The 26,734-nt window shown below is 39.4% G+C and overlaps 1 protein-coding gene across 2 annotated transcripts; it reads right to left on the bottom strand.

The window, feature by feature from the left end:
- Positions 1–74: 74 nt before the first annotated feature.
- Positions 75–26,734, bottom strand: ppp3ca (protein phosphatase 3, catalytic subunit, alpha isozyme). 2 transcript variants are annotated; one of them, XM_080509373.1, is made up of 14 exons: positions 26,597–26,734; positions 20,685–20,885; positions 15,429–15,553; positions 15,224–15,335; positions 14,683–14,828; positions 14,462–14,601; positions 6,971–7,048; positions 6,753–6,847; positions 5,064–5,189; positions 4,896–4,973; positions 3,691–3,775; positions 3,445–3,542; positions 2,734–2,784; positions 75–1,591 (listed from the first exon to the last, which is right to left on the bottom strand). In XM_080509373.1, the coding sequence occupies exons 1-14, from the start codon at positions 26,649–26,651 to the stop codon at positions 1,413–1,415; spliced, it is 1,569 nt and encodes a 522-aa protein (XP_080365499.1). In that variant the 5' UTR covers positions 26,652–26,734; the 3' UTR covers positions 75–1,412. The 2 variants fall into 2 exon arrangements, with proteins under 2 accessions (XP_080365499.1, XP_080365498.1); XM_080509372.1 differs by having other exon boundaries at positions 15,224–15,553.

Below are 26,734 nucleotides of genomic sequence, written 5' to 3'. Positions count from 1 at the left end.
AAATATATTAATTCAGAAATATTTAAAATCTAACTATCCTTTGGATGTGATTTAGTGTTCATTTGGCATTTAACCTTTCATTTTCTGAGCAGCACATATTATAAGAACTCAAAGGGTGTTAATTGACACATCATGACTGGTAGTCATAAGCTATTCCAAGAATATAAACTCACTTCCTCCTTTTTTTTCCTTTGGGATCCAGAAATGGTTGTTAATGCCACTCTGTTGCCAGGCAGAAAGATGCAGACAAGTTGAGAAAAGCCAGACGCCGAGCCTCACTCAGCCGAATCTGCTCAGGTGTGTATACCTTCAGGAAAAGGCCATGTTTGCACGTGTGAGGTAAAACATGATCAAACACGCATTTTCTTTTTTTTTTTTATTGTGAAATGCGTCATGAAGAGAAAGCACATTTCTTTAAAGATGATCCGGTTACAAATGCAAACCCGTTGAGATTTACTTGCATCTTTGTATGGGCTGGAGTGGCATTTGTCATTGTTAAATCTGGGTAATTAAAATGTGTTGCTGAGGTATCTACAGTAAGCAGTGGAACCAGATCTTCCACGCGTTCTTTTCATCCCCCTCTCTTTCTTCTCTCATCCCGTCCTCCTTTTAAGTCATGCTCGGGGATGACTGATAATGAGGAAGATTAGAAAAGAAGCAGTGGTGGGAACTTGTGAGGTGGAGTTTGATGTCAGACCAGGGTTGTGAGCACACATGAGCACCCTGTCCTCTCTCCCTTGCAGGATGACAGCATCTTACTACAAGGTAAATCAATAAATTTAAGTCCACTGGTAAGATTGCACTGCAAGTTTAAAGAGGTATGCATTTGTCTTTTTTTTTTTTTGCTTTCTTCCTTTTTGCATTTCAGTCCCACAAAGTGGAGTGACCTAATACTAGCAAAACATGTAGGTAAACAAGAGTATTGTCCTTGTGAAGTGAACTGGTGAGTGATTCATCATAAACACTTTATAAAACAGTAAAATTATTTTTGTGGCATGGATACTGCAGTTATGTCTTCTGTCAGGCCCTGTAATAAAGGGGCAAACTTGTGTCGGCCCCCAAAAACAACACAACTCCCAACAACTCAATTGATAATTGAATTGAGAGAGGGAAACAACAGGCAGACACAACCCTCAACAACACTTTTTCCAGTCAAGCAGCAGCCTGCTGGCCTTTCCTCATCCCTGCCTTTTTTTTTTTTCTGAAAACCCCTGCTCCCCCCTCCCCCAACTGTGCGATGACATACTGTCATGAATTAAATGACCTTTTTCGCCCGTTTAAGATTTGCGGCAGATTTCATGTTCTATCTGTGGGCCAGTTTTATTTCTATGTTCAGAGGCCTGAATTCCGATTTAGCAAAGTCTTGCTGCACAGCGCAATAGCGGCATGATTTCTGAGGCTCAGACAACACATCACTGGATGTTGCTGCTGTCTTCTGTGCCGTTCGCTTCCGACATATTCATCTTCCCCATGGAGTGACCCACATGGTTCACTCCGTCCTTACGAGGGGGCATGCGCTCATTGATGCGATCCAGGCCCTTGGCCTCCGCAAAGCTGCTGATCTTGTGCTGCGGGGAGAAACCGCGGATAGCTGGAAAGAGAAAACACACGAAGAGATCAGCATCATAATGTGATGCCATGGTCACAGAGCATTCCCTAATATCATCTTGTGCTGTGTTTAGCCTCAAGATATCAAATGCCACAGGCCATATAATCATTCAAATAAAGAGACACTGTAAATAAGGAGGAAAGTTTAAAAAAAATAGAAGGAAAATATTACCAACCTGAACATACCCTCTACGTGAAAAAGAAATGCGAACCCATTTCTTAACAATCTACTTAACATGTCGTTACCTTGCTTCCTTTTTTGAATGAGATGTATGAATCAGTGGGAACTGTGTTTTCTGTTGTTTCAAACTGCAGCTTCATTGTTAGTGAGTAAGTAAAAGTAAAAATTACCTCTGGATCCCTGGCTAAATGATGCATATTTCATGTCAATGTCCCAGGCTGTTCCTTGTTCATGTGCATGCAACACTTTTAGAAACCAGATGGAGGCTTTTTACAAGCCAAACTAAAAACAATGAGCTTCAGCCATGCATCTCTTCGCAGCACGTCTTTGCGGTGTTTTAATTTCTTATGAGCTACACTTGATACTTTAAAAAGCTACTTATATTTCCTCTAACCTTTTCCCCCTTTCTCAGTTTCCCTCAGTACAAATGCATACAACAGTCCATGTACGTGTGGAAAAATCAGTATTTTGGTGGATTGTGAGTTTCTTCTTTCAGTGTACATGGTGTTTTCTTAGGTTCCACTACCTTCAGTGCATGTGTCACCACATGAGCACAGTCACTCACCAGCTCCCCACCCTGCGAGTACTGCCAGTTGTGATATGTATTTTACTGTTCGCTACTCAGACGCTTGCAAGAAGAAGAAAACAAACAAAAAACAAACAAACAAAAAACCCAACTGAAAATGTCACCGTGCATGAGGTGACCTACATTACAAATAAAGACATGAAATGTCATCTGTATAAAATTTTAAATAAATTCATAGTTAAAGTTTTAAGATCCTGATCTCCACCAAAGTGAAGTGCCACTTATACACCCAGCCAAGAGTTGTGAGTGCGGTGTAGGATCCTTTGTGAGCATGAGCATGTCGGAGGTAGGTGATCTGCGACGCAGGCGAACCTGCTAATGTACTGAGAGGAGGTGGGATGGGGGAGCACCGCATTACCTTCTCCGTCCTCATCATGCGTCTCGATGGCTTCAATGGCTTCGATGGTGGCTGAAGGGGGGGAGGAGGGGAGCAGGTTACTCCTGATAAAGCCATGCAAATGTAAAAATGCAGCCCCAGCGAGAAGGTGGCCCGTGTTAGGCCAAACAAGATTTACATGTCCAGTGGCAATGCAGCTGAACTCAGAGGAGTGCCATGCGGTAATAATGAGAGAGTTAGTGTCAAATTGGAGAGAGAAAATTCAGATGAAAAACAAACAAACAAAAAAATCCTTGAGTCACAGAGATACCGAAGTGGATTGAGTTGTATGCTGACATGAGAAACAGATTTCAGGTAAGAAGACAGAGGTGGTGACTTTTTCCAATTTCTTTTTCTGCCTTCAATAAATAAGTGCAAAGCAACCTATTTTCTAGCATTATCTGATCCCGAGTCTTAATAGCTACTGTGATGCGTAAACATCATGTGACTGCTGAAACCTGCTGCTGTAAACAGAAACCCTGAAAAGGATTTTGGTGTGCGACATCAGGTTCTCCTACGTAGATATGATGAGCACATTACCAGAAAGCTAAAACAATGTTTAGTGGCTCATCTAGAGAGAGAGAGAGAGAGAGAGATGGGAGAGCAATGTTGGGACTGGGAATGATGATGGGGAGAGGAAATGCAAAAGGTAATGTATGAAGGAGAGGCTCAGGCTGAGCCTCGTATACTCACCACTCTGCAGAGTCTGCCTGCCTCCGGAGAGAACCCCGCTTGGCAGCATACCAGTGGGCGTCAGGCCTTTAAGCGTCAACACATTTTCACTCTCCTCTCTGTAGGAAGAAAACGAAGACATCCAAACAGGCCAGGACATTTTTTGCTGAACCTTGATGAAACTTAACGTATAATCTCTGAGAACAGCTGGCGTGCAGCAAGTGCATGCATATATGAACACACACGCACGCACACAGCAACTCTAACCTGAGAACGGAGAACATTTTGGCCATTTTCCCAATGGCTCGGATCTTGTTTTTGATCACCTCCTTACGTGCTGCAGCTGCATTTGCTGCGAACAAATACGAGCTGTGTCATTGTCATCTTGTCACATGTAACAGGTGCAGTCATAACCAACTGAGTCACCGTCTGTATATTTATACAAAAAAACATAGCAACTATACCTGTATTTATAGAGTATGTGTATAATAGTAATGCACAAGTAATGTATTGTTTTATGATAGATTGGTATACAAATAATAAAATACTATCAATAGTATACAATGCAAGTGTATACTATAGATCAGAAATTTTTGTTTTTCAGCTATTTTACTGGATTTTGCACCAGGTAGCACAGCTGGAGAAGGTTGTGCAGTTTTTCATCAAATTATTTGATTGTTATTGACAAACCTTTTCCAATTGTACAAATGCAGTAAAATTTGTAGTTGTTCAAAAATGTATAGTCAAAGTTTATTATCCTACCATTTCACTGGTCCAACTTACTCAAAGTCTAATTGGACTCTTCATGTAGATCCTGAACTGAAATGTGTTTGACAACCATGCTGTAGATAGCTTTATCTCTGGTGTATTTAAAACTGTTTAAAATACACCATGTTAGAGTTCTTTTTTTTATATAGAACTCTAGCATGTAATACATGCTGTCTTACTGTGCTTTATACTTTGAAAATGAAATATTAATAGAAATGTTGGACTCAGTTGCTGTCCTACTTACTATACTACTATACGGTTATGGTTCACTTGAAGCCAGCGTTGAAACAATGAAAGGACATGGAAATGAGAATCATCAGAGGCAGTGTATTTCTAACAAATCCTGTCAGTGAGTGCATTTTTTAAAACTTTTAACAAGTAATGAGCCAGAGGAAAAGGAAACCGCAAGTGCTGCGTTTGAATAAGTAACAGGTGAGATTTCAGCCAAGCAGCGAACTGCCCGATAAAGTACGTAAAGACAGCTCAACATAATAAAAAATAATCCCTCTGAAAGCCCTTTGTCAAAAACTACCGATTAAATAAAAGCTTTCATGTTGTCAAATAGTGTTGCTGAGTATTTGTTTCCAGAACACGTAATATGTGGGCAGATGGCCTGACAGATTCCATTGACTGGTTGAGTTAAGTGTATGAAGCGAGATGCGGACCCACAATGGGCCAATGATACGAACAAAAATAATTTTTACCATCAAATATCTCATCTTCATCATTCATGAGTTCATCATCAGAGCAGATGCTCAACACATTCACCAGCATCTCTGTGACTGCAGAGAAAACAATGTTTAGGAAAAAGTTGTATTAGAAGCAACTGACAAACTATTTTGTTATGGAGGGGGAAAAAAAACACGTGTTACCTTTTTCTCCAACAAATGGCAGAGACCAGGTGAAGACGTCCATGAAGTTGGGAAGCCAGTAGGGATGAGGTGAGCAGTTGAACTGTCGGATGTTCATGACATTATTTTCATATTTCAGTACTGCAGCTGTTGATGAAGCAGTAAAGAAAAACATTAGCAAATAATTCCCATTGATTTGACTCTCACAGTGACCAATACCTTAACAAAGAGCTCATTGAATGCTATTATAATATGTTGAGTATAGTTGTAACATTAGATTTCAAAATTCAGAGAAGTACTCTGAAGCTGCTGAAATGAGTACATGAGTCTCTCATTGTAGAACGAAAGATAATCCTGAGATGCATGAAAAATCGGCGCGATAAAGAGATTGCAACTGCCAAGAGTAATTATCTGTCATGCTTACATGCGTCAGTAGAGTCGGTAAACTAGAACCGGGAAATGCTAATTCATCTATCGTCAAGTTATAAAGTGATACAATGCAGCTTGAAAGTATTCACAGTGCTTCCCTTTTTCCACATTTTGTCTTGTTACAGCCTTATACCACATAATTTTACACACAGTAACTCATAATGACAATGTGGAAAACGTTGTCTTTCAATGTTTATAAGTAACTGATCGCCAGGCCAATACCATCCCTACAATGAAACGTGGTGGTGGCAGCATCATGCTGTGGTGATGTTTTAGCGGCAGGAGCTGGGAGACTAGTTAGGACAGAGAGAAAGATTGATGCAGCAATGTACAGAGAAACCTGACTCAACCTGATGAAGCTTCGGAGGTGCTGCAAAGTGAAATGGTCCAAATTGACCAAAGACAGGCGTGCCAAGCTTGTGGCACCGTATTAAATTATACTGTAATCGCTGCCAAAAGTGCATCAACAAAGTATTGAGCAATGACTGTGAATATTAATGTACATGTGATTTCTTACATATTATAAATACTTTCCAAATACATTGTAAGTAATCAGTGACGATTAGTATAGGTGCATAGACTTGTGCTCAAAACACAGTTAACAGACCTTATGAGCTTCCAAACGGCATTTTACATATTATGTACCTAAATAATTGTTCATTGTTTATATAAAAACTTGGTATTTGTTATGAAATAAACGCTTCTGCTACTAAAACTTACTGACCTATCAGCAGGCACTATGCATAATTTCACGATGTGTACTGTTTCATCGAAACTCTTAATAAAGCTACTCATATCCAGCAAAGTTACAGTGTTGTGTTTACAAAAGAAAAAAAAAGACTATTATCTATTAAGCCACTAGATGGCCCGACTGAGGCCAGATATTGCTGACACTGTTACATCAAGAGGGATAAAGCCGCATGGAGACAGTCAGCTATGCCGACAGTCCCTCCCACGCTCCCCATCTCCCATAGCCTATAGCAACCGAGACACAGATCCAGGAGCACAAACAAATGGGGGCTCCCTGATGCATTCTTACAGCTGTTTGCCACTAAATACTGTTATATGAACCCATACACTCTGTTTGTGCTGTTAAGATCCCTTTAACTGAGTCAAGGTAGGTAATGGCAAGCATTTTTAGGGCTTGAGACACTTTTTAAAGGTTTTTTTATCCTCTTATTGCAGCAAAATATACAGTAGCTAAAAACTTTTCCACAAAGCTAAAGCTACACATTGAAAGAAAGATGTATTTAAAGTGGTGAAATGTGAAGATTTTCCAACCTTTGTTGTTGTAAACATCCAGGTAGTTTGGCGCTGAGAAGATGGTAATGAGGGATGGGAATCCAGTGGTTTGACTTTTACGGTACATCCGATAGCTTCCAGGTGATCAGGCAGGGGTGAAAGGAGAAAAACAGTAAAAGAAAAGAAGAAAATATTTTTACATCTGTAATTGTGTGCCTGTTTTTTGTCAGAGTGGGTCGGTGTTTTGGGATACGTACCCTGCATCCTGTGCTTCGTGCGCTCGGATAATTGATAATAGGTTATTGCTCTGTAGGAATTCACACACAGCTGGGTAGCTGAAAAAGAGTGAATAGAAAGTAATTTCACAAAAGATTTGTAAATGTTTTAATAATCTGCTGGTGGGAGACATGCAACAGTCATCATAAATTCAGTTCATTATCAAATCAGCATGATTCAAACAAGATATTCAAACTGTTGTATAACTGCAAAACATAACTTTACTTAAGCTGCTCGTCACTAATTTAATCCACAGCTTCACTCGCAAGGAAATTAAAAGTAAAAATTAATCACTCGTGGATTTATTTATGAAAGTCTTTCTGAGGGTGATGCAAGTGAGTGAAAATCCAATCCAGCTGCTACCTGTTGCAGTAAGAAACAAGCTAAACCAGCGAGTGGTAGCCAGAGCTTCCTGCCCCGCAGCTGTAACCTGATGGGAAATGTGCCTGAAAAGGCAAGAAGTTGGCAAACGAGCTCAGGCATACAACCAACCTCACTGCCAAGGTCCCATGTGGCATTAAAAAAAAGCTGCTGCACATGTAAAACTAATACACTGGTCTTTTTTTTATAGTCCTGGTAAATACGGGCAAGCTGCGAGTTGTGCTGCTGCAAGATTAGCTTTTTACAGCACAAATTTGTGAGCATCATTTTGATCTTTTTTTTCCCCCGCTGATAAACTTCAATGACTCATTGTGGACGTGCACTTCTTCTGCTGACAGTGTACGAAACACGGCTTCTCCTCAGGAAGGATTCACTACACATTGTGGATCTGGCAACCTGTGATTCACTTAAACAAGATAAGTAGCTGCTTCTGCTGACTGATGTCCACATCCATGAACCCGTGAACAGCTACAGCATGTTTATCGCAACAAATAGAGCCACAAATACAGACACAAAAATATAAAGTCGTGTGCTGACCGGTCACTGTATCCATTTAGGGAAAACTTTAATACAACATCTCCTGTGCTGCTCCTAACTGAAACATTTCCCCAAAGGTGGTTATAATGTGTTGTTGTCATTCCTGCACTGGCTGCATGCCACAATGGTCCTCAAGGCTTCTCTCACCAGATGGCTGCTGAGTTGTCCCATTGACAATAATGATAAAAAGCCATTTATATATGATGAAATGGTTCAATTCATCTCATGAGATGCGTGGTTGTAAACAACAAATTGAGCAGATTTAATATTTTGTGATTCAAATTTTTTTTTAAAAAAGAAAAAAATCCTGCACAATTCTCACAAACACCAGATATCATTAACAAGAATCAAAACAGCCTTTTTTTTCCATCTATAAAAGAGGAGTGAGAAAGGGGTGAAAGGCTGAGTAAATCCTGGACAGGTCACCAGTCCATCATAGCTCAAACACAGAGAAATTGTCTCACACAATTACATTCACACATGCGTGCAAACTAGACTCACAAATCAGCTTCAAATGTATGTTTTTAGATTGTGGAACGAAACCACAGTGCATAACGGAAACCACACCTGTATACAGAAGGTGCTTCATACAGAAGAGCCCCTCAGCAAAAGCAGTCTCGATCAGGTGACATTTCGAGGCCAGACCGCAAACCACGAAATGACAAGGTACAAGAAGTACGTACATATGAAAAAGCAGAACTAATAAAAACAAGGTGGTTGGGTTGGTGTAGGTATGAATGTTGATTTAAGTGGAATTTTAAGGTCAGTGGTTAGTTATTTATATTTAAAAATGTGAAATTCAACTTAAATCTTAACTTTATCTTTGCAATTACATTTTTAACTGATATGTGAATAAAACAATGACAGCCAGGGGAAGAAATGGGGGGGACATGTGAGGGGTGACCACGTGTTCTCGAGCTGTTTTCAAGAGCTGTTTTTATTAGTGTGGCATATTTTTGCCGGAGTCCTCAATTGAGATGTTTCAATTTTAGAAGCTTCAATAAGTTCCTTGGGGATAATTATCCCTCTGAATCTAACCCATAATATTCATAATTAACCTTCACTGAAAACAGATAAGTTGGCACTATCAAATAAACAATGAATAACAAATATTTTTTATTATATTTTAAATATCTTGCGTTCAATTACTGACGTTCTAACTTTCCTTTTCACATAATATGGGTTCATGAGACTTGTATGTAACAATTTAAACATTCCCCAACATTTGGAATTCATCCCACTACACAGGACTCGGTGATACAATTATCCTTGCTTGGGTTTCTGAGCAGAAAGTTTAATGGTAGAAAAGTTGTTTTGAGTTTCAATCTGTTGAAACACTTATTTTTAATGATGATTGGCACTGCCGGTCATAGTTCACTGTATTCATGTTCAATTACAAAGACATTTTTTTGTTTGTCTGGTTTTATTTAATCGATTCATTCTTGGCATTTGATATTTTACAGATATACACTAACAGTTTGAAGAAACTACACAAAAAAATACAGTGAACATTGGTTAAGGTGTGGCTTTAACATGCTTGTTTGGTCTGACTGACAGTTTAAATGGAGATTCAAGTACACAAATCCATGTTCTTCTCTATTAATGACTGCAATTATTGACCAGTTAAATGTAATTGCTTCATCACTCCGATTTCTGTCCAGACTCGCACAACAATATACTGTACATCCTCCCCAGCATCAATCCCCTCCTCCTGCACTTCCTCACATTCACAGCTATCCTTGAGCCCATCAAACATTTAAAAGTTGGTAAAATATTCAAGTGTGCTCAAAGGTTTGTGCCTGGAGAAAAACAAGGAGAACTGCTGTGCCGCGAGCACCTGGCAAAAATGTGCCATCCTCCCAGCTTATGTAGGTCATATGGCTAACATTCCCTGGTTGACCAATATATAAATTGCAGGATAAGGTGTATTACACACTAGCCTGAATATGCTGTAAACACTAACCACTATGGCTGACAGTGCACCCTAATAGAACTGCAAAAAGTTATATAACAGCTTCTATTAAAAACACACCGACCGTGCAGTTCTACCACAGGAATAAGGGCAATTTCTGCACAACTCTTACATACCATTATGTTTGACGGCTGCAGAGAGTAGTTATTTCATCTATGTCAATAACGTAGTAATAACATTCCAATCTACAATCATGCACTGGTTTAAGTCTTTAAGTCCACTCACATGGTACCTATTGATTATCACAAGAGAGCACGGTACATACACAATGCTGCCTGTGGCTCACACCACACACACGCACGCACGCACGCACACACACACACACACACACACAAACAATGTGTCGATGAGCCTGTGAGTGAGAGTGAGCGAGGAATCTGACAAGTGAGTATGAGTGAAAGAGACACAGAGATGGAAGTGCTGTGTTGCGAGTGTGTGAAAGTGAGGTTTTTTTCCCTCTTTCTACTGAAAAAAAAAATCCATCTGGTGGTCATCACATTGATTTCCCCCATAGGATTCTATACAACCACATAACAGATACATAACTGAGCCGTGCTTTGATGCAGATATGACAATGATACGTGAAGGTTTTGGAAGAGCTACATGGTTCGATCTTTATTCGTGTGTAGAAACATCCTTGGGCAGGACATGGAACTCCATGGTTACTCACAATTGTATAGAAGCACTTTGCATGGCCATCGGTGTGTGAGTGTGTGCATGAACAGTATAAAGCGCTTTGAGACTGAAAATGTGTTATATAAGTAATTCAATTTGTCATGTAAGAGGTAAAAGTAAGTAAGAACAGGTGCATTCAATTTTATGTGGCAATTCAGTTAAATAGCGACGGAGACGCTACAAAAATGAGTACTTGAATACAGATAGCATTTAGCTGGTTATATGTAGTATTTCTTGTATTACTCTTTATTTTTTGTGATGTCTTAATAATGTGCAAGTAACAGAAAGCTGTGTGAGTCAGTCGAATTACTGATTAACTTTTTCTGTCGTTGCATCGGTTCACTGGACTAATGATGTTTCAATGGATCATTCAGAAATAAAGGCCAATATTTAACATGCATTCACCTCTGCGAGAGGGATCAAATTTTCAGCAGTCATGCAGAAATTAGTATAAAACCGGTTCTTAATGTTACGGATGAATGGATGAATGAATGAATGAATGAATGAATGACGACAACAACAAACGTGTGAACAGCAAAAGAAACCTTTCATAAGTTTATTTAAGAGCAGCAAATACATCTCCAGCTGTGTGTAGACAGGTTAACTTCGGCTAAAGCTGAAGCTCACAGCATAAATCTAACACACAATGTATTATTTACTCTATAATATTAATCTGTTTTGTTTGAAGTAATATCATTACAGTAACCTGTACCTTTGTAGGTAAGAGACCCGTGTGTGGTAAAAGTAGTACAACATTATTACATTACATTATTGAAAAGGATAACCCTGGAGTTACGCTGGGCTGCCACATAAATAATACATGTAATGCATAAAAGCCATGTGCAAAAACTTCTTTCCCAGAGAATTTGCTTTGAATTTTTTAAGGGTAGTAATTACATCATTCAACCAAAGGAAGTGCAGAGAAATGTTATATTTTTCATACAAACAATTTGCTGTACTACAAAGCATCAATTTGGTCATTATTCCATAAAAACTGTCTCCAATCACAGGAGAGCTGAGAACATAAACACATTGCATTTACTGCCTGTTTCCACTCAAACCTTTTTCTTTTTTTCTTTTAAATGAGCTCCACACTTCTGAGAAACAAGCAATTTTACAGCCACTTTTAAAAAATGCTCAGTATTGATTTTAAGAAACACACATGGGGAGCTAAATAACACATTGTGCTGCTTTTGCATGAACAGTTCATGAATTATTGTCAGCATGTTGCTCAATGTCAAATAACTACAATATGTTTGATTGAACTGTTAATAAAAACGACGGCTTTCTCTGCCCGGCTGTGTCCACTTCTATTTCAGATGTGGATTTTCTTGCATTTCAAGAGGATTCCCAGGAGAATGTGGTGCTCCATACTGTACATCCCGTATGGTTGGCAAGAGTCATAATGATGGAGAGGTAAGTTTGAGAGTGAAGGAAGAACAAAGCCGTGGAGAGATAGATGACTATTTTAGCATCATCCTCCACACATCTACAGAATAATCCTCACAGAGCTCCTACCTCACCGTAAACAGATAACGGAGACCATTTTACAGCAGTGAACAGGGAAGTTATTACCCCGAAGCATGCGAGGCACCACATGTACATACGGTATACCATAGATCTTAGTTCTAATCCACCGGGGAGTTATTGACATACTTGGAAATGGAAACTCTCAATCCTGGGGTTTGACATATTTAAGACATGTTCAGGGTTGAGTGGCACGAGAGAGAAGACAAACAACCACACATTCACACTCATACGTACTTAAGAGTCACAACTTAATCTCAAATGTTTTTGGACTTGGCTCGAGGAGGAAACCCATGAATGCACAGAGAGAGCATGCAAACTCAACACCCAGGAGCCGCCAAGACCAACCCACAATCAAACCAGGCCCTTCTCACTCGGAGGCAAGATTGCAAACCATTACTGCAGCCTTTTATTACACTATAATTTCCACAAAAGTATCATCTAGACACCCATTCACACAATACAAAACAAACACTGTACATCTTGTACTGTGTTTATGTGCAATGCGCATGCAATCAAATTCTTTGTGGTCAAATATAATATTTTCCAATTCCTTAAAGTAGGTTAAAAAATGCTGTAGCAAGGAAAATGGGCATGTGTGTAATCCCCCCCAGATCTAAAAATGCCTGATGTGTGATGCACATAATTATGTTTGTTAGTTTGGGAAATAATGTGGCACGTCCATTTGGTAAAAACATAAACATCTATGCTGCATTTATTGCAACAAAGATGTCTGAAATAAATGTGTAAATGGCCTTTAAAAAGGAGTTTTCCAATGAGCCCTACAGTGTTTGGTTGTTTTAATAACAAAGAAAAAATTTAAACTGAGCTGAATCATGAAAATTGATTGATACCTTAAGATACAAAACAAAATTAAAACCAAATGTCAGCAGCATGAACACAATACTAGATGCAGAGTGGACAATCTCTCAGGAAAGCTTCAGTGGGGCCTCACCTGCACACAACGCTTCAGTGGAACTATTTCAACTGATATCACCTGAAATTGATCACGTGAAACAGACACACCTTCAAAATAGCACACGTGCTCCCACATACGAGCTACTGAGATTTGCAGTGCGGACATTATTGGACTCTGGAAGTGGGGTATCCTGCATGCTGCGTTCAGGATGTCATCGACTCCTCGGTCCAGGGATAAGCCTCCCTGGGATTCGAACCGGACGACTGCTCCCACGCAGGCCTGTAACTGTGTTGATCATTCATTAAGAAAAACTCTCACCATATAACTACCAACTAATCTCTTCTCCTCACCGCCACCTATTTCTCGACAGCTCCCTCCCGTCCCACAGCGACATTAGTACGGCGTTCACTCCCTCTGCTTCTTTGCATGCTTTTGTCGCAGTGGTTGAATAATTGTGAAACAAGCTCATTCCCCATTTGCTTTACTATTATGATTTAAATGTGACTCCATCCTCTCGCTGCCTCTGCTTTTGTTTGACTCCACAATCATCCAGCCACCTCCTTCTCCGTAACAATCTGTTCTGCAAATCAAAAAGACAACCGCTTATCAATCATGTTACCCACCAGGTGATACGACCTAAATAGTCGCAAACACTGTATTTCAGCTTCAAAACCGTGCCGATCATTTAATGAAGGTCTCTTGATGATGACACCCCTCTTTGGATGGCCTGTCTCTTCTCAGATTTGATCAGTTATTATCTGTGTTATTCCATAATATCTATTTTAGATTCATCTACATATCTTCGGTTCAACATACATTTTCAGCTTACCGGTATATTCAAGAAAATTTCTTGAAAGATGACATGAAATCTCATCACCACTGATTATTGACGGTCTTGATTTTGTGTCAGTCGGCCATACATATTTTTTTCTTCGCGCTCTTTATTTCACAAATTTGAAAATGTGTGATGCAGAGAACAAAGTATTCAGTTCAAAGTCAACCAACTTGTGTCTCCCCTTTTAGTTTACTCTATTTTTACTACACAGGATTTATTGTAGAGACATTCACAGTTTGAACTGATGTCCTCCATTCTCTTCAAACTGAAGTGCAATTAGCACAGTAGCAAAGTCCCTGTACTTTTCAGGTTTCTGTACATTTCATGAGAAATTCTGAAGGATTTTTACATTAACTCCTGTTCTTTCTACTCTTTTTTTCAACCTCGATGAGGATGATTTACAGCCTAAATGAAGTATTAAGAGTGAAAGTTACATTAGTGATGCTTTAATGACCATTTATGTGATATGTATGTTGTTGAACACCCATTTCAAAGCCCACAAGCACAAAATTGCAGGATACCAATGCTATATAATAACATCCTTTAGAAAATCTGTGCCATAACATGAGAATCTTAGAATAGATAGCTGTAATGGACTGGTCCACAGAGGAAAAGAAGCAACTCACCTGTAGAAGTAGGAGCAGCCTCGCACCGAGTTGTGGCTGAAATATTCCTGGGTTTTTTCATTGCCAAAGTCTTCCAGAGGATCAGCCCACAGCAGATCACACATGGGCCCGAATGCTGGTGGTTCTTTGAACCGATCCAACTTCAACATGCAAGAAGTCTATGTCAGGTAAACATACAAACAAGGCAGATTGGAGTTGTGTGTGAAGCAGGCGGTTCTTACCTTTTTAATGTCATCTAAAGTGTGTATTTCAGGTGAGAGTCCGCCGTGAACACACAGAAACTGTTGATTCATGAGTGCAGCCAGGGGAAGGCAGTCGAATGCATCCATACATGAGTCATACACCTGTTCTGAGTACTTGATTTTACCTAGCACAAGAGAGATGTGAGAGAAGCTGAGTCAGGCTAAGAATTCATTTCACTGGAAAAGCAACATTTACATGTGAGCATCTGATTTTTTTTTTCTTTCAGAGGACTTATGCAAGCTGTAATAAGCATGCATAAAAAGGGAATGGAAATTTAATTATTCAGAAAGCTTACATAAATACAGGTTTGTATGAGTGTTATTATGCTTAAATTATTAATTTCGTCAGCACAGTTTTATGTCTGTGGTTATATCTATTTTTCTGGGGGGAAGGGTTACAAAGAATTTACCCAGAGTTTGGGCACAATGTGCATGTTAATGCATTAGTGTGCAGGTACTGTATGCATGTCTTTTGCCATCAACTCTGCATTTTCAGTGCGAAACACAGCGAGGTACTCACATTCTTGTTTGAAGGTGAAATATTCTGTCAAATGTCTACATTCATGATTTCCACGAAGTAAAAATAGCGTCTTTGGATAGAGGATTTTCAGCGACCAAAGATATAAAACACACTGTGAGAACAAACACAAAGTGTTAGTTTGAATGTTGTTTGTACTGTTGCGCTTTCCACATGACAAACTTAATACAATTCTGGTGGTTTTCACCTCAATACTGAAGTAGCCACGGTCAACGTAGTCCCCGAGGAACAGGTACCGCGTTGTGGCTGGTGATCCTCCCACTTCAAACAGCTTCATGAGATCAAAGAATTGCCCATGGATGTCTCCACAGACTGCAAAACAACCAAAGGACAGCAGATGTTACAGAATCAGAAAGTCTCATTGAATATATTTATGTGCATCTTTGTACTTTGTGTGTGTGTTGGCACGCCACGGTCACTTTCTTACATAAAACCTCAGTCCTTTTGCAGCCTGAAAAAAAGCAAAAAATATTGTGTGTGTGTGGGTGTGTGTGTGTGTGTGTGTGTGTGTCTTTTTTTTTTTTTTAACCCATCTGTAGGTATTGCCTTTTTCACACGCCTATGATGATGTGTTAGTTTATGTAAATTCGGAGCATTTGAGAGAGGAGCAAGAAATTCACTTCAGCTTTTTATTGGCTCTGAGCGCTTGAAGACAAAAGAGGAGAAAGTGCAGAGAATATGCTGACAGGATCTCATGGCAGCACCAAGTAGTACACTTTGTACCAGAGGTGTGTGTCTTTGTTTTCTGTGCCATTTTTCCAGTTGTTGTTTTTTTTTGTTTTTTTTGTTGCTTGCATCGTAAACAGACAAGACAGGCAGCACAACTGCATAGAGATGCTTGAGTTTGTGTTAGCTTGACACACCTCATGATTAGTATTTGATGAGGATGTTTGTTGTGATAATATCTGTTGGTGCAATTAGGATGAAGAAGCAGTAAACGGGATGTCATAAATAATGGCGTATCGAGTACGAAGGAATGTAGATGTTATGTAACAATAAGCAATGGTATAAGTAGCAGTAACACAAAAATGCTGAGCAGACTTCAGTTATTTGCTTTGAAATATTTTCCTGTCATAACAATGTATTTATGAGAGTTTTCTCCTCTTACGCTTCAACAAAAACCACAAACGAGCCACTTGGTTTTTATCATATCAACATTTACATTTGAATAATGTCTAATATGTGACAACTTGATATAAAACTGTCAACAGAACAGTGATGTTTTTAATACTCCTGCACATACATGTTCTTTTCAGAGATTGTAATTACATTCACACAGTCAGAACACATTAATTAAATTGGGACGATGGGTCATTGCATTAAGTTATTTCTTTTCTTTTTTTTGGTTGAAAGGGCCCACAGAAGCAAAGATGCAGAAAAATCTGAAGGCCTCGGGGAGGTATATACTTCTTCATAGTGAACGCCACAGCTCTGGAGTGCAACCCTACATCTCATTTCCTCTCTGCCTTCAATTTTTCATTATCATCTTTCTCTGTCTCCTTCTCTTCTGCTCATCCTCCATCTCCTCTCGCTTTTCCGTCTCCCCTATCATCTCCACAGTGGCCTTCGCCCACTCAAAGCTTAGAGCAACGCGAGTGGGAGACTGCTTGTGTGACTAAAGCAATCAAACGCACACATGCGCACAAGCGTGCAAGTCCATGAAGCACACGCATGTAAGTAACACAGACACACACGCACACACACACAGCTGCGGGTACATCCGAACACAGCTGGACCTCACAGCCACTTAAAACAAATGTAGCAACACCCGTGCACAATTCTCACTTCATCATAAATATTTCATAGGCAATACATAAAGCCTCCATTTCCATGATGTCAGTTAAGATGAGAAGCCGAGGACTTCTCTTCAAGCCAAACGTGCATTTCATCCATTTGTCATCTCTGTTTTGGCTCAACACACTATACTTGCATTCGATTATGACAGTTCATCTGATGGGGTCCTACTTGCATCTGTATTTAATATGTATTAAAAATATATCAAAAAATATATGCCTTAAGTCCTTTTAATTGTACTGCCAAAATAATCAAACAAATTTCTAAATTAAAAAACGTGCGAGGTTAACACAAACCTTTAAAGCAGAGTAAGAATTCATATTAAGTATGTTTAACACACAGATGCCACAGAGTAGTGCCTCCATTATTTTGACAAAATGAGGAAAAGTCCATTTGAAGTATTATTGAAAGTCGTTTGATTTCATGCTGAGTTTAAAAGTAACTGAGAAGTAGGACGATTCCAGTTTCAGGGTGGTAAAAATCAGAATGCTGACAAAGTGGAGAATTTCAGTTGGAAGCAAATTTGATGTGACTTCACATTATGGCATTTCTACATGAGAAGTAGTATTTCTTCATGATGCACGCTCAGATACACCAATTATTTTGAGTAGGGGGAAAAAGGCTGCTTTCATTCCACTTTGTTTGTGACAACTGTATTTCTGTCAGTGCCAAGGTGAAGCCTATTGATAACATTGACTATACAAGCTTAATTTCTTTTATTTGTTGGTTTTTGTGGATGATGAAAATGTCGTTTGTCACTCATCTACAGATGTTCATGGCTCTATTCTTGGCTATTTTTTGTTGCGATGCGAATGCTCCCAAATCATAAGCGGTGATGTCTTCACTGGTAATGTTTCAAGTTCCCATCTCCATAAAAGCACTGCTAATAAGTAATTACAGTATTTTACTTGAAACAGCTAACAGCACTTAATAGTTTATGACACTGATGACCATCTGATTCAATATAAACTTTAAGGTTACTTCATTTATTTACACTGACTGGTTTATTACAGCAACACCAAAACTTATTCATTAGTTGTGGTTGGTGGAGGAGTTTACCAGGATGTGACGACTTTTGAACAAAATGGGAAGTTTGCATGATTTCAACCAAGACAACGATTTAGTTCCGTTCACATGACTCAAACCTGGTCAGCAGTAGAAAGTTGTACACGTTCAAACGGTCGTAATACAAACCCGAGCTGGTTTTTTTAATAAAATCCAATTTTTGTTGTCGAGTCCTTTAACTTATGACTGATTAAATGCAGAAGATGAGTGTACTATGAGATTAAAACTGAGGTAGTAAATCTGTCCAAATATCCAAACATCTAGATATGGACAATCTCTCTAAATTGTGACAGTCCAGAAGGTGAATAACGTGTTTATTCTGGACTAATTACATGTAAAGTGTGTGAAGATATATTTTATAATGACAAACATCTCTGAATATTCATGTCATATCATGAACACTATGAAATTCCAAATCCAGGTCAGTGCAAATAACTGCAGTCAGGGGAAGACTGCTGACTTGCCAGTGGTCCAGCGGCAGTCGTTGACACACAGAATATTTTCTCTGGAAAGGCTGATGAAAGGTTCACTTGAGGGCCACAGTGTCAGAAGGAAATGGTGCACAAGCAATAACCACAAGCTGATTGAAGAACATCGAGTAGGTTCACAGGGAGATTTCGTAAGAGAAAAAACAAATTGGTACTCAGTGCCTCATTCGTATTTCTCTACCGAGATCACAATCTTGTATATCGTCCTAGAGTAAGGACGAAGGGTCATGTCAAATGGCCTGAATGGATGCCTTCAGAGATGGAGCTGTGGGGAATTGATGCGAAATGTATTGCTGATAGAGGAGAAATACCTGATGCACAATACAGATGAGCTGAAGGTCTGTGAAATCAACCGACACCTCAGGCTGATCACCACGCTGCATCCATTTTATAAGTTATGCAGTAAGATGAGCAATCAAATTTGAGCGTATTAATGGAAATACAGTGGAGAAGTTTCAGGTTTTAATAATGTAAATTCTCCTTTTGGTTGCGCTCGATAGGCTCAAACCAGGATTTTAGATTTAAATACATCCGCAGCCAGAGAGGGAAGTGTTCTTTTAAGAGTCGGATACTGTGTTGACAGTACAATATATTCTCCATCTATCCATCCAAGAAAGGTACCAATCCATCACATTGCAGCTAAAAAAAAATGACATACAGTACATACAAAAACCATATACATTTACATAACTCCTAAATATTCATGTCTTTGAACTGTCGGAGAGAGCCAAAGCAAAACATAAGTAAGACTCCTGACATTGGACTGTGAGAAAGCAGTGCCAAACAAAACACCACTGTGCCAACAACACACATGATTAGACCATGTTTTTAGTACAGCTACCAATAGCTTCTACATTTGTTCCAATATGATGAAGGCTGCCTCTGCATTGGAGTGGTTGCTTACACTGCTTACAGGCTGCCAATGTGTCAATGTGTTTTAAATGTTCATCTCACTGTTACATTTCTTATACCACAACACAATTGAAATCATAATTTCAAAGGCCACTTAATATAATTTTATGATATATTACCTTTAAATGTTAAGTCATATAAAAGTAGAAAGGCAACTTGCTTAAAAGTGAAGCATGCCACTAAAAATCTGAACAAAAGTGTTGAACATCAGTGGTTACTTCAACTCCTGAAAGACACCAAACCAGCCAATGAAGCTTCTGTTTCTCTCATATATGAACTCTCTAATAAATGCTTTTTTTTTTTTATTATTATCTTAAAGCTAAACAAAAACAAACTGTCAAGGTTCAACAGTCCTGATGGTGAAATCTCTTTAATTTAGGCCAGTCATGAATAAAGTCCAATAAACTCCCCAAGTGAAAAGAGGTGAAAGCACATTCAGAAAGCATTCACATTTATCACACGTTTTACAAAAGTTATCATGAATGAGATGAGATTTCTTTTTATATATATATATAAATAAATAAAAAGTAGGGATCTGAAATCTTATTTGCCACACTGATTCGCTCCATAGATATGTTGGCAACTTAGGAAATCAGCTTTCACTGCTGCAATCAGTCGCATAATTTCAGGTGTCTGTGTTGTGGAAAACTTTGAAAAAGAACATGCTTTTATTAAAAATAAGCAAACAATCTTCAGTACTTGCAATATGGCTCAGTGAGCTGGAAAAAAAACACTCTGGTTGGGATAGTTTTGGCTTGTGAACCATATGTTTGACTCCCCTGATTTAGACAAATACGAGCCACATGTTATGACATGTGGCTCTTTGGCCCTTGTATCTTTAAATTGCTGTAGTGCAGGGGTAGGAAACCCTGGTCCCCGAGAGCCGTAGTCCTGCACGTTTTCCATGTCTCCCTCCACTGAACGTCCTGATGGTTCATCACCACGTTGCAGCACAAAGCCAGATAACGAGCTGCCCATTGCAATCAGCTGTGTCGAAGCAGGGAGACACGCAAAACGTGCAGGCCTGTGGCCCTCGAGGACCAGGGTTCCCTACCCCTGCTGTAGTGGTTTCATTTGGTTTACTGGGACACCCAATGCACACAACTTGTATTGTTCCGGCTGAATCATTTCAGGTACGTGGTGTTCACAGTTTAAAGTTAGATAGCGGGTCAAAGTTTTCATACCTGTGACCGGTGCCTCGATGTCGAGTATGGTTTTCTCCTGACGCAGGATTGCTGCCCCCTCGTTGACGATCCGAAGAGCCACGGCTTCCTCCACGCGTCCCTCCTTGGTGAGGTGGGCCTTCAGGAGGTCCACGCGAGGTTTCCCTTCACAGTCAAACACTTCCTTCAGCGTAAGGCGGTGGCTCAGGGGGAAGGGGACAGCTGAGGACAGAGAACAGGCACTTACTGACATTTAAAGACAGGGGATATCACAGTTACTATGGTTACTGTTCACGGCAACAAGAATCATTTTACTGTTTTTCTTTTTTAATATTTTGCTTCTGTGGTGATAGCTTATGGCAGACAGCACGCAGAGATGTTGCAGATGATAAATCATCAAGGAAGCCATGCAGAAATATGATTTGAGATAACTCCATCTATGTTTTGCCTGAAGGCTGTATTATGAAGCCGCTGCATCCATCTGTTGTGACAGTCTCTGTGCATGTTTGGCATGCAACACATTCTTATAAACATGGTCTTGTTTCCCATGCAGAAATAATGAACCGCAAAGAGCTATTTATTTAAGCGAGAGTTACAATTACATTAAAATATTCAAAAATATGCGCCGGACATTATTATTTGATGCAGAAGTTTACATTTACATTTAGTTGTTTAATTTGTATGCATATCACTGCTTTTATTCTGCAGTATGCCATTAATGATAAGTTTGGAGGAAAATATTTAAATGCAACATGATGTTGCTTGCATGAACAGAATGTCACCATTATCACATGCTGGAAAAAGCACAGCAGACAAAGCATAGATGTAATGTAGAACATTAATGGTGGCCGAGTTTCATTTATACGCAACTGAAAGGAACAATGCCACTGCCAATGCCGGTTAGACCTGTTCTTCTTTTTTTATTTTAATAATATATAATATAACAATAGCGTGACTTATTCATCTTATTCAAAGCAGTCACCACAACGTGTGTAAATGTCATATTTCACCCCTAAGGTGTTGTTGAAGGACATTCCTATACTTTAAAGTCAGTATGAAAATTCTGAGAATTATTTGATATGTTTTACTATGTGGTGAAAAACATGTTTCTCCATTTGTAGTTGTCTTTAAAAGAGCTATAAGTGGAATTATACATTATTGAATACTATAACCCTACAATGTAATGTGTTGTCCTACAATGTGTAAAAAAAAAAAGTCCATTAAATATAACTTACTAGGCTTTTGGGGTATTGTTTTAAATATATACTGTCACTCGCAGTAGTCTTGTTCAAGCACAGTCTTGTGAAATAACTGGGAACATGAGATGCACTGTTAAAGCAAAAGGGCCAAACACGATTATGTTTACACAAATATAATAAATACTACAAAAATAGAACTTGTCTCAATAAGGAGCAAAACTTGTATTTTCTAGATTGTAATATTTCTTTCAATTTGCCACTTTTAGCTTAGAAACAAACCTTACAGGCATGCACAAGTAATCAATAGTGGTTACTTGCCAGATAAAAGGTTAAAGCGATACAAAAAGTAAATGTCCCCATCCCGGTTGATCTTTTCTATAGTTTGAGAATGTGTAAAGCCGGGAGAAATTGGCACACACACAGCCACTTATAAAACACAGTCACTTAACAACACTTCTTCCAGTACAGACATATGGTTACTTGCATTATTATCAAAGAGCTGGATAAAATATCTGAGCACGTTGTTCAATCCAGCACTCTCCCTGGACGGCTAAAGCCTTTGGCCATTAAAATGCACCAGTCACCTAACCGACAGACAGCCTGTGAGAGTGTGAAAGCCAACCGCAGATCATAACTTCGGCAGCAGAGAAAGGTTATTTATTAGATCTGGTGCTGATCTCTGTGCGTTGCCCCGACGAGCTTTCAGCGCCCGTGTATTGATGTTAATCTACAGATCACCTGGCTTAACATCAAAACTTCTTTCTAAGTGTCTTGGCTGTAAATAATTTACATGGAAAGAAGGAGGGGGAAAAAAAAAAAAAAAAAGTCTGATGAAGTCCAGTCAGAGAATTTGTGAAATAAAAACTCAAGTCGAATGCACACTGGCATATGTACACATAGTACAAGCCGTGAGCAGTGCTATATTCAGAAGTAAGGGTATGCCTGCCAGATTTGTGCAGTGCAAAGCAAACAGAGGCCGTTCGGCAGAGCCAAGTGAAGAGAAGACAAAGGAAGAGTCTCAACGCTGAAGCTTGAACATGAACATGATCAACATGCACTTTAATAATGAATGCTCGACTAGAGAAGTCTCAAAGTCAGTGTTCCTGGGATAATGAGGCGAGCCTGGGCAAGTGCATTTATTGGGACAAAAATTTTCACAGCGTGCAGTGTGTATCTGTGATGGCGATGTGTGCTTTGACACTTTAGCAGCAAGTACAAACTCCACACAGTCAGGAAGAGGAGGAAATGATTGAGCCCATGAGGTACTGATAAGTATTCGGGATCTTCCAATTACCGAACGTAACGTGACGACACAAAAGGGCATTAACACATGTGCCTCAATAACATTACATGGGTTAGATTGATTTTATACAGAACATTAAAAGATAGAGTACGACGCAGGAGCTCATATCCCTCCTTCAGATGAGGTTCAAAATGCCTGCATGATTTCCACTGTAAATAGACTAAAACGAGCCACATGTGGGCAGGCATAACTATATTTCTGCTCCATATTGGTTTCTGCTGTTCTGTTGTTGATCTCAACCTTCATCGCCTCAGCGCTGATCAACACCAGCATCCCAGCAGCAGTACATATCATATGCTGGTGCAACCACCCTATGTTGTATATGCGTATGGTGGTTGTTTCAGCAGCATGATGCTCAGGAAAGGATATTAATCTCAGTAATTTTCTTTTGCAAAACGAAGAAAGATACATTTGCAACAGCACAGATTCTTAACAGATTTTCTCCAGCTACATGTTTGGAGGAAACATACATATGTTGACACAGATACAGAGGCACGCCGATAAAGATGTGTGGTGGGGAGATGAAACGCTGACTTCTGCTCAGCAGCCGAGCTGACTTGAACTATGAAATACTGTATGTTGCCGGGCAACAGCAGCCGCAGCAGCAGCAGCTGACTGTTGAAGTACAGCCAGTACCACCACGGAAAACTGCAATTTGCATTGAAGCCTCACATAGAACCATGGGGGAAAACACTCAGAGGGTAAACACCACAAATTTTAAGATCACAGAAGGAGAATGAGTGTGAGCTCCAGACTGTTTCGCTTTTTATTATTATTACAAAAGACATTTTGTGAAGGAAAGTTTCCACCCTGCAGAATCAAAAAAAAATTAAAATTCTCTTTCTATTGCTAATGAGGAACCATGGGCTCATTCACAAAGTGCTGGATGGCTTCACCTAAATGGATTAACTGGACAGTGTGCATTTATAAGAGGCCCAATTAACATACACGGACCTGAGTGTTCGGCTTTCAACATAATGCCATGCAAATCTTTTTGTTTTACAGTAAGATTTCCTCCATTTCCGACCTGCTTTGGATGAAATTTGGAGTGGAAATGGGTGTTCCATCTCCGACAACATAAATGATTAAAGCAGATATATTCTGTAAAACGTAACTACTGCTGCATCACGAGTATTAATGAATTAATAATGTTGACCTAAGTGTTATTTGTAGGCAGTTTCATGTTTACTACTGACAGACCTGCTGAGTTTTACACTGACATATCACATTTAAGGGCATATTTAGAAAGTTTACAGGTGAATTAATGCGTTTCACTCTGACACAATTCATCAGATTTTGCCTCTGGTTGCCTCACAGGAGTAGTAGTGTCAGGGCAGTGGAAAAACAAACTGCACAGGCCAGCAGTTACTGTATCTCTTTAGATATGCTCTGTCAGGTTAAAACATGTAAGAGAAAAGAGGACCGGCGAGGAACTTGCTGTAGTTTGAGTTGGCACTATGTGCACAGGGATAAAAATAACTTGTAGTAGATTGTAGTGTCACTGTTGGGTACTTTGCTACATGCACCACACACAATAACTGTAGGAAATATCCGTCCTGGCATCTTGATGGCTCTCTTTGATCACCTGCTGGATGTGTGATTTAGCGTCTTTCTTTCAGTCTTTAGGGATTGTAAAAACAAAAAACTTGGTTTCTACTATTTCTTCAAAGTCAGATCCAGGAATAGTAGAGCAGATGAGACCAACAAAAGGAATATTCATACATCTGTCAAGCAACAATATTCTGTTTAACATAAGCAAGAGCATCTAACAAACACAATAAATTGGAATTGTAGCAGAGGATAACTCTAAAAGGTCCAACTATTCGCTATTTGGAGTCAAAGGTTTGTTATTTGGCAGTTCTTTAGCAGAACGAAGCACAAAAATGAAACAAACACATGATAGTTTAAGCATTTGAAACTCCTAAATCCAAAGTGTTACGTGACCATGTTACAAAAGCAGAAAAACTGAGTCAGAATTCTTGGCTGCATCACATCTGCTAATATAAACCTTCTGTTTGACATATTTTTGAATCCCTGGATGTGTGTAAAGCTTTGCCAACAAACAACCACAATAGTTTTGCCTTTCTTATTGATTTAAATAATGAAATTAATGAAAATGTATGGCAGACTATGCTGCACTTAGATGCACTATTTGCATCAAAAACAAACTATTGTATTCATCTATTGCATTCATATACATTGAAGAGTAGAAACAAGATCATGAAATGTTTATACATTTAGTAAAATTTGGAATATTTATTGAAAGGCACAAATTAGGAAGCTTTTCACATGTCCTGGGATGTTTCATCAAACTATTTGCACAGTGCAGTTCAATTATGGATGGATGATATTCTCACCAGTCCATCTAATGATTAGGTAAAGCCTATTCAGTTGTAACAGCTCACATATATAAATACAGCACATATATATATATATATATATGCAGTCATTGTCACATAACTGTATCTCACAGTGCAGAATACTTTGTGTTTCTGCAACTCCAGAGCCTAAAGGACAGAATTGTTCATGCTGACTGAGCTGCTTGGCCATTATGGTAATATACTGAATGTCTGTGTGTGTGTGTGTGTGTGTGTGTGTGTGTGTGTGTGTGTGTGTGTGTGTGTGTGTGTGTGTGTGTGTGTGTGTGTGTGTGTGTGTGTGTGTGTGTGTGTCTTCGGGCACAGTGCTGACTGACTGTGAGCTGATCCACAGTCACAATGAAGCAAGGCTGTAAGTGAGTTATGGCAACTGTGAGCACTTCATCATCCTACTTCGATCCATCCATTGATTGAGCTTTTTGGGATTTCTTATAGTTCTTTTCTAATCAAATGAAAACATGACTCACTCCTGGTAAAATATACCCCATTAAATGTCAATTTCATGCCCTCTTCCTCTTCTGCTGGCCCTGTCAGAGCCCATGAAATCCTGCTGCATCACTGCCCCTGCTCCCACCACAAAGCCCGGTTTCCCCCATGTCTCTCTCTCTCTCTCTCTCTCTCTCTCTCTCTCTCTCTCCTCTCTCTCTCTCTCTCTCTCTCTCTCTCTCTCTCTCTCTCATGCCCACCAGAGTCGTGACGGAAACCACCAAAACATTAATAAATTGGTACAATTGCACCCATATACTGTATATAAATATATACTAGGTGTTCTCCTGTGTGCTGCTGCAGCTGCAGCTGCTTCATCGTGGGGGCTGTGCAGCAAAGGAAAACCGGATTGTTTATCAACATCAAAGCCTCCATGAATGCAACTTGACAACCACGAATGCACCACAAACGCACGACAAATGAAAATAAAATGAGGATAATAATAATAATGACAATTATAACAGGCCACTGCGACGATACGGAGCCACAAAAAAAAAAGAGCACACAAAACAAAACATTTTGTTATGTAATACGTCCAAACGGAGGAAAAAATGTAGGCGAACTTACATTTCACCATCCGGTCGGTGGCGTTTAAGACGTTGTCAGCGTTAGACATCTTCATGGGCAGTTTGCGGTCTCCGAGCCTGAAGCGTTTTCTCTCCCTCCTTCAGGATCTCTGATCTCAGTGTTTCTGCTCCGAACGCG

The sequence above is a fragment of the Blennius ocellaris genome (assembly GCF_963422515.1).
Source record: "Blennius ocellaris genome assembly, chromosome: 14".
In the NCBI taxonomy this organism is placed as follows: domain Eukaryota; kingdom Metazoa; phylum Chordata; class Actinopteri; order Blenniiformes; family Blenniidae; genus Blennius; species Blennius ocellaris.
This window is presented reverse-complemented; position numbering and strand designations above follow the sequence as displayed.

Coding starts and splice junctions, on each gene's coding strand:
- ppp3ca (XM_080509372.1), bottom strand. CDS start 26,651: ATGAAGATGTCTAACGCTGACAACGTCTTAAACGCCACCGACCGGATG. Junction 3,543..3,690: donor AAAATGTTCTCCGTTCTCAG/GTTAGAGTTGCT, acceptor TTCTTCCTACAG/AGAGGAGAGTGAAAATGTGT. Junction 1,592..2,733: donor GCATGATGAGGACGGAGAAG/GTAATGCGGTGC, acceptor TTCTCTTTCCAG/CTATCCGCGGTTTCTCCCCG.